Source organism: Schistocerca gregaria, chromosome 4 (assembly GCF_023897955.1).
Source record: "Schistocerca gregaria isolate iqSchGreg1 chromosome 4, iqSchGreg1.2, whole genome shotgun sequence".
Taxonomy (NCBI): domain Eukaryota; kingdom Metazoa; phylum Arthropoda; class Insecta; order Orthoptera; family Acrididae; genus Schistocerca; species Schistocerca gregaria.
In genome coordinates this window covers 765,522,297-765,538,284 of record NC_064923.1, presented here as the reverse complement: position 1 = coordinate 765,538,284, position 15,988 = coordinate 765,522,297, and the positions used below count along the sequence as shown (strand labels likewise).

Here is a 15,988-nt window from a genome sequence, read left to right as displayed (position 1 = left end):
CCACATGTTCTGGGTCTTTGTCTCATTTAATAGTAGCCCATTTGCATTAAACCGTGATGTTGCATTTTCTTTTGCCAAATTTGTACTGCTTACAGGTTTATCAAAATCATGGTTTACAGACAGCAGAGTTGTATCATCTGCATACATATATGTCTTTACATTAATATTTGCCGGTAGGTCATAGAAAACACCAACAGTGTTACTGAAAATTTCTGACATTTTTAGTGGAAACAGAGCAATGCAGCAGACCAAAGTTTTATACTGTTTGATAATGGGTACAAAACCCTTCATACTTACAGACATAGTATTTCTGTTGTTTACATTTCCTTTAGAGGTTCACTCCAGTAACTGCAGTGAAGTTTGGAAGCAGATACTTTATTTCATAATGAAATACTTTTTAAATGCCATGAGTATGCTGATTCATTGCTGCAGCTGCAATGTTTTTGGGAGAAGTTCTGCAATTTTTAACATCTGATACCAGTTCAGTAACAACACTATTAGTAACATTTATTAAAACAGTTCTTTATTGTTTTATGTACATAATTGAAAATTCTATACAAACTTGGTTATATCTCATTTGACATGTATATAATCCAAAACTGTTTCAGTATAACCCATTATAAATGCAGAACACTGGATAAACTTTAAAGAGTCTATGACACTCTGGCCTAAAATTTCAGATCCAGTTTTGATTTGAGAAATCCAAGTAATTAGTTTTAAAAATTAGATGGATATTGGTGTAGAACAGCTCACACAAATATGTTTCAGAGTAAAATATGTTCAACCCAATAAAGGTAGTTTGAGTAAAGTTGATACATTTTATTAACAATTTTCTATATAATGTTATAGCTAGAGAAAGAATGTGAATTATTGATATAGCTGCCCTTCTGACCAACAGTAGAAATGCCTTCCTGGATTTGAATAACTTAAAAGAAACTAAATAATACTGAATATTACATTGACTTAGTAACATTATTGTCAGTTTTAAGGTAAAATCTGTAACTAGCAGCTCCTCCATTAGGCACTATGTTTCTGATGTAATAGTAGGGCTCCAGATTTGCAAGATCAATGCAGAAATTCACTCTGCTGATCATTTTTTAGTGCTGAACATTCCTGAGCCAAATTTCTGACTGCCTTACATTGTACAAGGTGACTTGTTCCCTAACAGCCTAATACTTATAACAAGAAGTAATGAAAAAATGCCCATAATTAAAACTGTGAAATGCAAGCATCATTCCTTGTGTACAGACAGGCAACAGATGCATTTATTTGGTACTGCCAAATTTATGCCATTTTCTCCTTCATAACAGTTTAAAGTGATTAGTGAAAAACAATTTAATAGTTAGATAATTTACTTGAATAATGAAATATTTTACTTGAGGTTATGTATGAAGTATAGTTTAGCTGCATTGAAACATCAGATATATGGGACAGAATTATGAATGAAAAGAAAAATAATGTGAAATTAAACAGAAAAGATATTACAACAAGAACATGTACATGTTCCTCATCACATCCTACTCCACTTTATATGACTGAGACAAGCACATTGTAATAGTAACAATATCACAAGTGCACTTCCACATTACAATTTCCTGCTTTTAACACGTGAAAATAAGACAGGCCTATTTTTTTCTAATGTTTAAGTGTTAGGAACTACCTCTTGCATTAAACTATGGATTAAAGCCAACATTTTATAACTTTTTAATATCAGATGAAGGTCAATGGACTTCACTAAATTTAGCACTACATATTATATCAAATGATTTAATGAAGTAATTTCAGAGTTACTAAGCAACTGAAGCAGCAGCAGTATTTGTATATGAATCTCTCTTTTTTAGTTACTCATGTTGCAGTTTTTCAAATTATCATTTATTATTCAAGAAATGAAAAGCTGAATTTAATAACTTAATAATGCTGCAATATTCTTAAGTGTGACCTCCTCTTTGGAAGTTTGAAATCAACTGCACAATATATGTTGTTATTTTCAACAGTACAAGAGATAATGGTGAATAATTTTAAAATCACTATTTTGTAAAAAGTAAAAGTCTTGTGGTAGGTTTATGTTTACAACAAAACAAACATAGGTTTATTGGTAGGTAATGGATATATTCATACTTTTGTATGTCTGTTTAAATATTATAGTGTTCTTAAATTTTAAAAGCTGCTCAGTAACTGAAAATCCTGTCTAAGTGTGATGAGATGAAGTTTAGATATTATTCTTTTGGTGATGTTATGCCAAATAATCTAATGATTACAAAATTAAAAAAATGAACAACTTTTTAGTTAATATAATAGCATATTTTTGTAATATAAAATTTAGAATATATATTTTAACAGGTCATCCTGTAGTGGTATGTTAAGACATAACCACTGTCCCCCACTCATCTGGTTAATTACAGAAGCAAGTGACAATGAAGTTGTAAGGTGACTATAAGGTAAGGCAGTTATTTGTGCTTATATCCAGAGGAGATTTCCAATAATTCATAAACATGAACTAATTTGATCAAATAAATTGTAGGGTGCATATTATCTTCACAGTCATTCTTTGGCACTTAACTGGACAGTCCAGCATCCACAGGAACAAGAGCCAGATAAGTAGTTTTTTCTTCAGCTTTGGCAATCTTATTGTTTGAATAGACTCTAACAGTGACAGTGACACTGCTGAGCACGGTGTTTTCTTTGTTGTTGTGTGTTTTTAACATGTTTGAAAATGAGTGAACAGAGCACACTGTGTGATCAGTTATAGGCATTATCCATGAATTCGACTCAGAGATGCATTTTCAGCTTGTACATCCAGTAGCTCTGCACCCTTTTCTGCAAATTTTTCTTAACCATAGTGAATAATTGATATAAAGTATAAAAATCAAGACTTATTTCTGTTGTTAGCAGCATTACATATCAGGTGAAGCTGCAAATTTACTTTCAGTTGTCCTCATATTTCTAAGTGGACTTTATACCATGGGATTCCCACTGTCCCCTCTTTGAAAATCCAAAGGGAAAGTCTGCAGGCAGAATATTATAGCTAGTAATATATAATTGCTTGGGTATAAAGATATATATTCATTGCGCCTGAGATCTGTTGAAAACTTAAATGTAAACAGAACAATTGCTTCATGATAATTTCTGGTAACAACAATGTATTGTATAACTATGAAACTGTATATGTACAAAGAGACTAAAAGCTAAGAGGAACACAGATTTACAAAAATTACAACAAGTAATGCCCTAATTGTTTTGTTACAACCTAAAAATAAATTTTTATTATTACTTGTAGCAATGTTAATTAGAGGTTATGCTTTGTACTTTCATTATTATATACTGATAAGGCAGTTTCATTGGTGAAACTATTTAACATTAATATTGAGTGAATGTCTCCACTCAGTGACACTGCCAGCCCATAAGTTCCTCTTTCTACAATGATCGTTTCTCTCACTGTCTAGCTGCAAGTGTCATGGAGTTGCACTTATTAAATAATAAACGACTAGTAATGAAAATTTCACTTTCACTTTTATGCTGCAGTAGTTTCACAAATGTACATTTTTGTGTTGTTAAATGAATCTTCTGTTCCATTTAGATAATGTTTGTCATCGCGTTCTTCTCAGTCTTTTGTGGCAACATCATTAGTGATGCATACAACACATTTAAGCTCCACTGTGAATTCAAATACAGAAAGTTTTTCACCACAGTGAGCACATTCAATCAATAACACAAAACAAAATAAGTTCAATAACTTCAGCACAAAATGTACAAAAAATATATGTACTTCTCAGTGTTCGTTCTCTCTCTCTCTCTCCCCCTTCTGTCACACACACACACACACACACACACACACACACACACACACACACACACACACACACACACTCCAAATACATAATCAGCTTCTTCCTTTCATTTTTTCACTTCACAGCATAACAGTCAATAAATAAATTTACATGTTTATTCAGGCACATAACTGAAGCTTTAAGTCTCTGGGACTTTTCACTTGCAGTAGTTGCTTTGAGCATCACACATATCATCTGAAGTAGTTAATCACAAAAGACTGGGAAACTTTTCTTCGTCATCACTTGATTCTTGACAAGATTCTTGACTCGATGGTGGGGTGTCTAGTTGTGGCAGCCCAAGATCAAGGTATTCCTAAAAGAAAATTTGATGTTTTAATTACCTGCTTCTAGCTTGTAATTTGCTTTTATTCATTTTTATGAACAGTATCCTTACCTACCAATATGTTCTTTTATTAACTGAGTTATTTTAAATAGGAATTGCTACAGGATTAGGACATTTATCTTTAATTTTTGCAATATAAACTGAGATCATGGTTTAATTTATTTTGGTGAAAATCTGAATAGCATTATCAATTCTACCTTGATGAAATTTCGTCAAATTAGGAGGTATCATTATGATAGATAGAAACAAGATTTGAGCAAGAGGTTCAAAAAACATTTATGGTAATTTTGTTTTATTTTGACTTCACGTTTTGCTAGGAGGGTTTCTTAAAAAGAAAGCTTTTGCAGATTGTCTGGCACATGACATGAGATGTGGGAAGTTGAGCAAGGAAGATGTGGCCACCAAGTGATTACTTATTTAGGTATATCTGTTGTTGTTTACTGATCAAAACCAAACCAAGTGACTGCAGTATTACTACTGCGTGGTACTGTTATCATATTCTAGACACTTTGCAAAAACAGCAAAATGATCATTTTTTTCATAAATATCTTGAAAGTGAAATTGTTGTGGGCTGAATTAGTACCATTTCTTGCTATCAACATCAGTAATTTAGTAGGTAAAAAATAAAAAAAATGAAAGTTTTGTAAATATTTGTTTACCACACCCTCCTTGTTCAGTTTGTCTCATATCATATTCTGGTCAGTGGTACACTGTGAGTCTGCTATTGCCGTGAAGCAGCCATACTCCGTAGCTGCTGGAGTACTGATTAATTATTCTTTGTGTTTTGCTGTTCCTCTTAATCCATATAGTTAAATCAGCTATCACAATAGACTACTTAGGCATTTCTCTGCTGACTGCATATGTAAAAACTTGCTTTAAAAACATTTTACAAAGTATAGATGGGGTCAGCCCTTACAATGGCAGAACGGCCAAAAAACAGGTAATTAGATTATTACATAAGTGTTGTGTGGTTTTGATTCATAATGTACAAAATATTTTACTATGAACCAATGGAGCACTCAGTTAATTCATTACTTTAACTTTCAGTGCATTTCTTCAGCCTTGCGCTTTGTTTAGATCAAACAGCTCCAAGAAATATTTATAATGTGATCATAATTTATGAATTGGTTAGTTTTATGTCTTCCAACTTATCCTTTGTGAGCTACAAAAAAGCAGATAGAGCCCATTAAATATTAGTTTACATGAAAATTGTGAATAACTTTTTAGTTCCTTTCAGCAACATCTATACACCATTTGATTTTTGAGTTTTGCACACATTGAAACACCATCCTGAGTGACATACAAATTTCACTTCTTCTTTCACTGAATAGTAGCTTTAGAATATCAGAGGTATGTCTGTGGTGACAAAAATCTCACCTAAGCTTAAAACTCTTATTATAAGCTCTTATGAATCATGAATAATACTAAAAATGTGAACCATACCATAAAATGATACTTATTCTACAACAACTGAAGGCTGCTGCTTTCATTAAAGGTACATTACTGTTAAACTATTTACTCAAAAATGATGTACTCACTCATAAAGGGGATGCAGTTTTGCTAAACTTTCTAATAATTAAACATTTCCTCAACATTTTACCAAACTGTTACCTGACATGCTCACACACATGCATGAAGGGAAAAGTGGGAGAGGATTTGGGGAAAGATAATCTCTGCTGTCAGAAGAAATCAAATATTCAAGCCCAAAGATGCTAACCCAAGAATAACAATCACTGGGAAAACACATGTAAAATACTAGGTTTGCTCCCTGAAGACATACCTGGAAAATTAAAAAGGACCACATCTAAGAGAAATAATAATTTGTGCATGACAGAGAAAATTGTTTTCCCAGTATATAATTAGATATCACAATCATTATTTGAGGGCTATTGAAAATGTATTACATATATGGCTGTTCAATACCCTAGGGAGTCCGTCAATGATGGAAGTCTGTATAATTTACTAAATTAGGCATAAAATATGTGGTGTCACCGCCAGACACCACACTTGCTAGGTGGTAGCCTTTAAATCGGCCGCGGTCCTGTAGTATACGTAGGACCCGCGTGTTGCTACTACCAGTGATTGCAGACTGAGCGCCTCCACTCGGCAGGTCTAGAGAGAGACTTCCTAGCACTTGCCCCAGTTGTACAGCTGACTTTGCTAGCGATGGTTCACTGACTTCCACGCTCTCATTTGCCGAGACGATAGTTAGCATAGCCTTCAGCTACGTTATTTGCTGCGACCTAGCACCTGTATCCATACTCTTGATATTGTGAATCATGTACCATAAAGAACGACGTTCTCCATTTATGGATTAAAGTTAAGTATTCCACCAACTACGTCCATTTTTCTCAATTCTAATTCCCTTGTCATGTTCCAGACCTCATGCCAGCCTGCGTGAGCTAAAACGCATGCATTATGGCCTCCTTAAGTAACACGTAGTTGGCTCTCCTGCCAACCACAACAAAATATATAAAAAAGTATGAACCAGACATGTTGAGTTCGGAAAAACATTTTACAGCATGTACTGTCCAAATACAATTGACAACAGGGAAATGTGACAGTCATAACAATACGTTGATCACGTAGTAGGGATATGAAAATATGCATTAATAAATAAAATGCCTTGTTGTATGCTGTCCAATAAAATCACAGCAATTATCTGTTAAGACTTCAGTATAAGTTAACTGCATCAAAATACAAGTTTTGAAATAATGGCCTTTTTTATGTGTTTACTTATAGAAATGCTCCTTTAAGAATAACTATAGAACAAAATGTGCACATAGATAATGTGGTTTCAAACTTAAGTACCATGGTAATTGAAATGCATAAAACAGATTTGTGAGTGTCTGATCATTAATGCTCTCATCCTCATAATTCCTGCAACACCTCAAAGAAAGAATAATATCTGCATTACAAAAGAGAATTTTCTAATGAAAGTTGTAGGATTTTAAAACAAATCAATGTTTGCTTGTTATAGATTCTCTCATGAAACAAGTGCAAAAAATGATTTTCTTGCCTTCTTTGTTAACTTTGAAATATGTGTTTCAATGAACTCAGTCTTGTTAAATCTTTAAACCCATTACATGAATCACAAAAACTATTAAAAATGCCAACATTACTTTGAAAAGCTTCAATTCTCCAAGGGAAACAGATACAGTAACTCCATTTACACAATGTGTAAAAAGTTCTAGGAAAGTATGTGGAGAGTTAATAGTTAATGTATTTTTTTTAAATGATAGCTTAGTGAGACAGTCTGGGAACAAATCAAAATCATTATGGAAATTGTAAAACCACAATCAGGGAAGAAACTTGATGTCATACTTAAAACCACAGAAAAAATTAATGTGTGTGTTACCATATACCAAATTATGTAAATAATCATTTTGCAAATGCCTCTATAATTTAGGTTTGAATTTCAGAAATCAGGAAAAATCTGACTATCAAACTTTTGCCTGTAGCCTGAGGGCAGTGGCAACCCTCTACCACTCCATGTGTCACAACCTCCTTGTCTTAGTCATGTTGCACTTCCAGCACAGTGCAGTCAACTCTGAATGCTCTGGCGAAAGATTTGTCCAGAAGCTAGTAGTTTTCTTGGTCTTTTTTATGTGCCTATAAATGACTCTACAACTCAACTATACAGTGAGTTGTTAGCTTACATTCTTTCCATTGTTAATGTACACTACTAGCCATTAAAATTACTACAGCAGAAAGATGACGTGCTACAGACGTGAAATTTAACCAATAGGAAGAACATGCTGTGATATGCAAATGATTAGCTTTTCAGAGGTTTCACACAAGGTTGGCGCCGGTGGCGACACCTACAGCGTGCTGACATGAGGAAAGTTTCCAACCGATTTCTCATACACAAACAGCAGTTGACCAGCGTTGCCTGGTGAAACGTTGTTGTGATGCCTTGTGTAAGGTGGAGAAATGCATACCATCACGTTTCCAACTTTGATAAAGGTCGGATTGTAGACTATCGCGATTGTTTTTTATCGTATCGCGACATTAATGCTCGTGTTGGCCGAGACAGTTCGGAGACCACGGCTGCGGTTACTCTTGATGCTACATCACAGACAGGAGTGCCTGCAATGGTGTACTCACAACGAACCTATGTGCATGAATGGCAAAACATCATTTTTTCGGATGAATCCAGGTTCTGTTTGCAGCATCATGATGGTCGCATCCGTGTTTGTCGACATCACCATGAACGCACATTGGAGGCATGTATTTGTCATTGCCATACTGGTGTATCACCTGGCGGTATGGGGTACCATTGCTTACACATCTCGATCACCTCTTGTTCACATAGATGGCACTTTGAACTGTGGACGTTACATTTCAGATGTGTTACGACCTGTGGCTCTACCCTTCATTCGATCCCTGTATGTTAAATATATGTGACATTTCAAAAATAATAATGTAAAAGCTGCTTAGGTGGAGCTCAGCATAAAAAATGTTTTGTGATGCTAACATTGTCAAGGCAAGTTGTCAATAATGGAAAGGAGTAGAAAGAATAGTCAGTTAGTTGGAATTGCCCAATAAGTATGCATAAATTATAGTGAAATTTGTTACATTTCTATTTGTGAATGAAATTTTCTTTGAAAATTGAAATAACTAAATATTTTTTTTAACTTTGTTGTTTAACCTATTCAAATTAAGTAGGTCACAGAAATAAACCCGAGGAAGAGAAGATACTGCAGAATGAAATTCAATAAGAAATATGCTTTGTCTCATTTAAAAATTCAGGTAAGTAAGATAAAAATATATAATGGTCCCTCTCATTTTCTCATGACAATCTTTATTATTCAATAAAAATGTGCTCAAAGTAATATTTTATTTGAGCCAAAAAAGAAGTGAGAAGATACAATCTCTAATGTCGTTCTTCATATTTGTTTCCTCTTGTACATGAATACCTCTCTCTGATGGTAACTTTTTGTAACAACATGCTTTGGAATTCAGTATCTATCTATTGCCTCCCTGCAGAGAGCAAAATAACTGCAGTTGGCGTTATCTGAAATGCAGTCCTTGGAGTTACTGGTATGCTTTTCTCTAAAATCAGTGTCTTTGAAATTTATATGCAGATGTTTACTAAATATCTCTTATATTCATATTAAGTGAGATAAATATTCTTGTGACTTAATGGTTGCAAAAAATATTTGGCCTTATACTACTGGTATCATAGGTTTTGGGAACACACTGGCTATGCTCTCTGTCAGTAACTTTTTCTCATCTTCCTTGCAATGATATCTTATAATCAACTGTTATCTATTTTTAATATCACTTGGTTATTCTTTGTTCTTCTAGTTCGTTCTTTCAATTGTGTTTTATTTAATCAGTAATTCTCAGTTCCAGCTTTGGTAACTCAGTTAGTTATTGGGATTCCAGATAAAAATTACATTTCCATGTTCTTGGGATGGTTCTTGTTGCGTAGATGAGATGATTACTGTTGCCTGAATGGGATGGTTACTGTTGCCTAGATCATCTTATTTAGTCATCTAATATCCTATTACAATCTTAATTTGTCATTTAGTTTGCATTTCCTTCACATCAAGACATTATGTATGCTGCTCTCACTCAGTAGTGTTATTTTTTACTTCATTATCACAAGTATCACTCCATCAAGGGCAAACAGCTCTACACTGCACTACTGTCTCTCAACTTCATTGGGAACAAAAACACATTGCAAACTACAGTCACTGTTATTGATGATATCCTACTGAATGTGAAATAATATGGTCTTTTTATGCTTTGTCATAGCTGGTCCTTAAAAACAAATGAGCAGCATAAAGGGTCACACGTAAAGTAATTGCATGTCCGAGACCAAAAACTATTTATTCCTCATGGCATGCATACAGTCAAGCACCAGTCTTCTTTGAAAACTTGTTGCACAAGCACTGTGTTAGAAGAAGCTTCTGAATTTCACTCATGAATTTAACAAAATTCAACAACAACTCACTCTCATTATCTATGAACAGCAGAGAAAGCATTTCTTAGAAGCCTACCCATTTGTTTGGTCAGTTTCTTACACAAACAGAATTTCTTGTACAAACTTTGGACTGCATTAAACTCTTGTAAAATCATGCCAGAACACCTAGTCATGGCCAAAAACGTTGCACGCAGTGTAACTACAGGGTTTCATACATATATATTAAATACAACAGACCTTGAGCATGCACCATCCACCTCATTGTTGCTCAGTAGTTTCAAAATTTCCGTTATTACAATACACTACCTCATTTGCTGTAATTGTGAGTATTCTGTCCAAATCTTCAACCAGTTCACTGAACATGGGTCTTTCATTTGGCTGATAGTTCCAGCAATCCCTCATTAGCATGTATCTGTAATGAGAAACAATTAAGTCATATGGCCTTCTGTAGAAGGAGAAAATACAATTTTCAAATACTTAAAAGGCAATCCTTACATTTCCAGGGAACAGCATGGTGGCTTCTCCATTCTGTGGCCACTTCTCAATAGTTGAAAAAGTTTCTCAACACTGGGAACTGAAGGATATGGAGTTCCCCCAAGAGTCATTATCTCCCATAACAGTATACCATATGACCACCTTAGGTAAAATAACAGAATTTATATTTTAATCATACTTCTTTGTAAAAATTTTAATAATCACATTAATAACAACAATACTTATTATTATTACATTGTGCATCTCTGTTTGATGTTAGGAATTTGTTTAAATGTTTAAGAAATGTTTACTTGTCCTTAATAGCATAGGTAGGTTTCAGATTTTAAAAAGGAAGTGGATAGGATGAATTTAGATGCAATGGGAATTAGGGCTGTTGATAAAATATTAATATTTTGGTACTTTTCAGAAATATATCAATATATGTCAGCAATAGTTTTTCTCCCAATATATCAACATCAAAACAGGAATATTGAATGCTGATATTTTTATTTTATATTAAATTTTTTCACAATTGTTAGAAAATTTTTGCAGTTGTTCTTTTGAAATTGTAGTGGTACATAACTTTACTTTCATTGTGTGAAGGAGACTTACTACTTTTTGAGCTTTCATCACATCAAGTATTTCTCTTTGACTGTGTGAAGGAAGTATATGTGGACAAAAGAACAATTCCGATTGCAAAGGGGCATGGGGGGTGTATGGAATGACAAGATTTCCAATGTGAAGAAACAGCACACCAGTTGGACTAAAAAACAATTTTTAACACAACTAGTATGCTATTTCTTCACATCAACATTCTTGAAAAACAGTTGCTGAAAATGATGAACAAAAATCTAAATGGCAGTGGGTGGAGATGTGTGGCACTACCAACAGAAACTACAACAGAATGAACTTTTCACTCTGTGGTGGAGTGTGTGCTGATTTGAAACTTCCTGGCAGATTAAAACTGTGTGCCAGACTGAGACTTGAACGTGGGACTTTGCCTTGGCGGGCAAATGCTCTAACAACTAAGCTACCCATGTACAACTCATGATCCATCCTCACAGGCAAAGGTCCCGAGTTCAAGTCTTGGTATGACACACAGTTTTGATCTGCCAGGAAGTTCCAGAAACTGCAATGTTTAGCTTCACCACGCAATATTGATACTACAACTGCCAAGTCTCTGGCATCTGCAGAAATGAAAAAACAGGGAAGTCAACATGAAGTGAAGTGTTCTGGACAAATCCATTATGTGGTGAAACAAAACAATGGACCCATCAGACACATTTTATTGTCCCACTTACATAATTTACCATTGTTAGCAAAATGGTTATTGCCAAGCATGAACAGGCATCATTTTCCTTTCAGCTCTTGCTCTAAGGGGGATCAGCAGGCAGCTAGCTTGTTGGTTTATGAAATATCTAACGACAAATCAATATTTAAATATAGAGCTCTAAAACTAGCAGTATATTTACAAAATGCAGCCAATATTTTTATAGGCAGGTAAGTCACTATTTTTTCCAACAGTATACTGATACTTTTTTTCGATATATTGAGAGCTGATAATGATATATTTTCAAATATCAATTGTATCAGATTCCCATATTTTTAAAAATATCAACAGTTCTAATGGGAATTAGTGAAGCTTGGTGGCAGAAGGGACACACCTCTGGTTTGGTCAGTACAGGGTTAGCAGCACAAAATAAAATAGTGGTAACACAGGTTTAGACATAATAGTGAATAAAAATAATAAGACTGCAGGTAAGAACAGCATGGCAAAGACATTATGACAGCCAAGATAGCCATGAAACCAACACCCACCACACTAGTACAGTTTTATATACCATCTGTTTCCACAGTTGATGAAGAGATTGAAAGAATTTATACATTTCTACAGAATAGTTAAATGATGTAGACATTTTCTTGGATAAAATATTCCAGAGCTATAATAGTCTCCCATTCAGATCTCCAGGCAAGGCTACTCAGGAGCATGTCATCATCAGGAGAAACAAAATTGGCATTCTATGGACTGGAGTGTGGACTGTTTCATCTTTTAATCATGCAGGTAGGTTAGAAAATTGAAAATTGGAAATGGAAAGGTTAAGTGGGATGCAGTGGGAAGTAGTGAAGTTCAGTGGCAGGAGGAACGGGTCTCCTGATCAGGTGAAGAGAGGGCTATAAATACAAAACAAAATAGTGGTAATTCAGGAGTAGGTTTAGTAATGAATAAGACAAGAAAATAGGAATGTGGGTAAGCTACTATGGACAGCACAGTGAATGCATTATTGTGACCAAGACAGACACAAAGCCAACATCCACCAAGTTATTAAATAACTAACTCTGCAGATGATGAAGAGATTGAGGAAATGTAGATGAGACAAAAGAAATTATTCAAATAGTTAAGGGAGACAAAAATTTAATTATGATGGGGGATGGCATTTGATGGTAGGAAAAGGAAGAGAAAGAAAGGTATTAGTGGAATATAGATGGGGGAAATTAATGAAAGAGGAAGCTGCCTGGTAGAATTTTTCATAGAGCACAATTTAATCATAATGAACGCTTGGTTTAAGAATCATGAAAGAATGTTGTGTGTATGGAAGAGACCTGGAGACACTGTAATGTTTCAAATTGATTATATAATGATGAGAATGAGGTTTCAGAACCAGATTTTAAACTGTTTCCAGAGGTAGATGTGGAACCTAACCACAATTTATTGGTTATGAACTGTAGATTACAACTAAAGAAATTATGAAAATGTGGGAAATTAAGGAGACAGGTCTTAAGGAGGCTGAAAGAAGCAGAGGTTGTTGAGATATTCAGAGGGAGCAATAGGCAAAGATTAATTAGAACAGGGGAAAGAAATATGGTAGAAGATGAATGGGTAGCTTAGAAATGAAATAGTGAAGGCAGCAAGGATCAAATAGATAAAAAGAAAAGGTCTACTAGAAATCCTTGAATAAGACTGGAAGTATTGAATTTAACTGTTGAAGGGAGAAAATATAAAAATGCAGCAAATGAATCAAGCAAACATCTAAAAAATGGGATTGACAGACTGGCTAAGCAGGAATGGTTAGTGGGCAATGTAAGGATTTAGAAGTGTATTTCACTATGGGAAAGATAGATACTGGCTCCAGGAAAATTATAAAGAGGGCTTTGTAGAAAGAGAAACACATGTATGAATATGAAGAGCTCAGATGGAAAAGTAATCCTAAGCAAAGAAGGGAAGCTGAAAGATGAAAGGAGTATGTAGAGGATCTACACAAGGGAGTTGAACTTGAAGACAATAGTATAGAAATGGAAGAGGAATTACATCTACATAGATACTCTGCAAGCCACCATACGGTGCATGGTAAAAGGGACTTACATGAAGATGAGATGGGAGGAATGTGAATCAGCACTGAAAGATGTAAGTCAAAACAAGGCTGCAGGAGTAGATGACATCCCAAAGGAACTAGTGACAGACTTGGGAGAGCCAGCTGCGACAAAACACTACCATATAGTGTGCAAGATGTGTGAAACAGGTGAAATACCCTCAGACTTCAAGGAGAATCTAATAATTCAAATTCCAATGAAAGCAGATGCCTACAAGTGTGAATATTCCCAAAGAATCAGTTTAATAAGTCATGGCTGCAAAATACTAACATGAAGGGGAAAAACTGGTAGAAACTGACCTCAAGGAAGATCAATTTGGATTCTGGAGAAACATAGAAAGTCACGAGGCAATACAGATCTCACAACTTATCTTAGAAGAAAGGTTAAGGAAAATCAAACATGCATTTATAGCATTTGTAGACTTAGAGAAAGCATTTGACAGTGTTTACTGGAATATCCTCTTTAAAATTTTGAAGGTAACAGGGGCAAAATACAGGGAGCAAAAGGCTAGTCACAACTTGTACAGTAACCAGAAGGCAATTATAAGAGTTGAGGGGTATGAAATGGAAGCAGTAGTTGAGAAGGGAGTGAGACAGGACTGTAGCATATTGCCAATGTTATTCAATGTGCACATTGAGCAAATAGTAAAGGAAACAAAAGAATGATTTGGAATAGAAATTAAAGTTCAGAGAGAAGAAATAAAAACTTTGAGATTTGCTGATTACACTTTTATTCTGTCAGAGACAGCAAAGGACTTGGAAGAGCAGTTGAACGGAATGGACAGTGTCTTGAAAAGAGGATATAAGATGAACATCAACAAAAGCAGAACAAGGGTAATGGAATTTAGTCAAGTTAAATCAGATAATGCTGAGGGAATCTGATTATGAAATGACACTTAAAGAACTAGGTGAGTTTTGCTTTTTTGGCAGCATAATAAATGATGGCCAATGTAGAGAGGATATAAAATGTAGACTGGAAATGGCAAGGAAAGCATTTCTGAAGAAAAGATATTTGTTAATATGAAATGTAGATGTAAGTGTTAGGAAATCTTTTCTGAAAGTATCTGTATGGAGTGTAGCCATGTATGGAAACATGGATGGTAAATAGTTTAGAGAAGAAGAGAATAGAAGCTCTTAAAATGTGGTGCAACAGAAGAATGCTGAAGATTTACAGAAGAATGCTGAAGATTAGTTGAGTAGATCACATAGCTAATGAAGAGGTACAGAATACAACTGGGAGAGAAGAAATTTGTGGCACAACCTGACTAGAAAATGGAGTCAGTTGTTAGGACACATACTGAGACATCAAGGGATCACCAATTTAGTATTGGACAGAAAGTGTGGGGGTAAAAATTATAGAGGGAGACCAAGAGACAAATACAGCCAGATTCAGAAGGACATTTGTTGCAGTAGTTATTCATAAATGAAGAGGCTTGCACAGGATAGAGTAGTACAGAGAGTTGTATCAAGTCAGTCTTTGGACTGTAGAATTTTGCACATAGCATAATTTTATCATCACTAACATTTGGCTTAAGAATCATAAAAGAAGACTGTGTACGTGGAAGAGACCCAGGGACATTGGAAATTTTCAGATTAATTATTTAAATATAAGACATAAATTTCAAAACTGTATTTTATGCTGTTAGAGATTTCTAGAGGAAGATGTGGATCCTGGCTGTAAATTATGGATTATGAACTGCACACACACATATCCATCCGCCTGTGTGTGTGTGTGTGTGTGTGTGTGTGTGTGTGTGTGTGTGTGTGTGCGCGCGCGCGCGCGCGCGCGCGCGCGCTAGTGTATACCTGTTCTTTTTTCCCCCTAAGGTAAGTCTTTCTACTCCCGGGATTGGAATGACTCCTTACCCTCTCCCTTAAAACCCACATCCTTTCATCTTTCCCTTTCCTGATGAGGCAACCGTTGGTTGTGAAAGCTTGAATTTTGTGAGTATGTTTGTGTGTCTATCATCATGCCAGCACTTTCATTGGGTAAGTGACATCATCTTCATGTACACATGACCACCATCTCTGGCTTCCAGTCTGA

The 15,988-nt window shown here is 35.0% G+C and overlaps 1 protein-coding gene across 3 annotated transcripts in view; it reads right to left on the bottom strand.

Annotated features, from left to right (window-relative positions):
- Positions 1-501: 501 nt before the first annotated feature.
- LOC126365929 (fibroblast growth factor receptor 3-like) overlaps positions 502-15,988 on the bottom strand; it is a 380,938-nt gene continuing 365,451 nt past the window's right edge. For 2 of the 3 annotated variants that reach the window (XM_050008694.1, XM_050008693.1), the window contains exons 22-24: positions 10,598-10,738; positions 10,409-10,514; positions 502-4,140 (exon numbers count right to left, since the gene is read on the bottom strand). In XM_050008694.1, coding sequence (XP_049864651.1) covers positions 4,036-4,140; positions 10,409-10,514; positions 10,598-10,738 — 352 coding nt within the window. In that variant the 3' untranslated portion in view covers positions 502-4,035. Of the gene's footprint in view, positions 4,141-10,339; positions 10,515-10,597; positions 10,739-15,988 lie in introns of all 3 variants that reach the window. The other variant, XM_050008695.1, reaches the window with a different exon arrangement.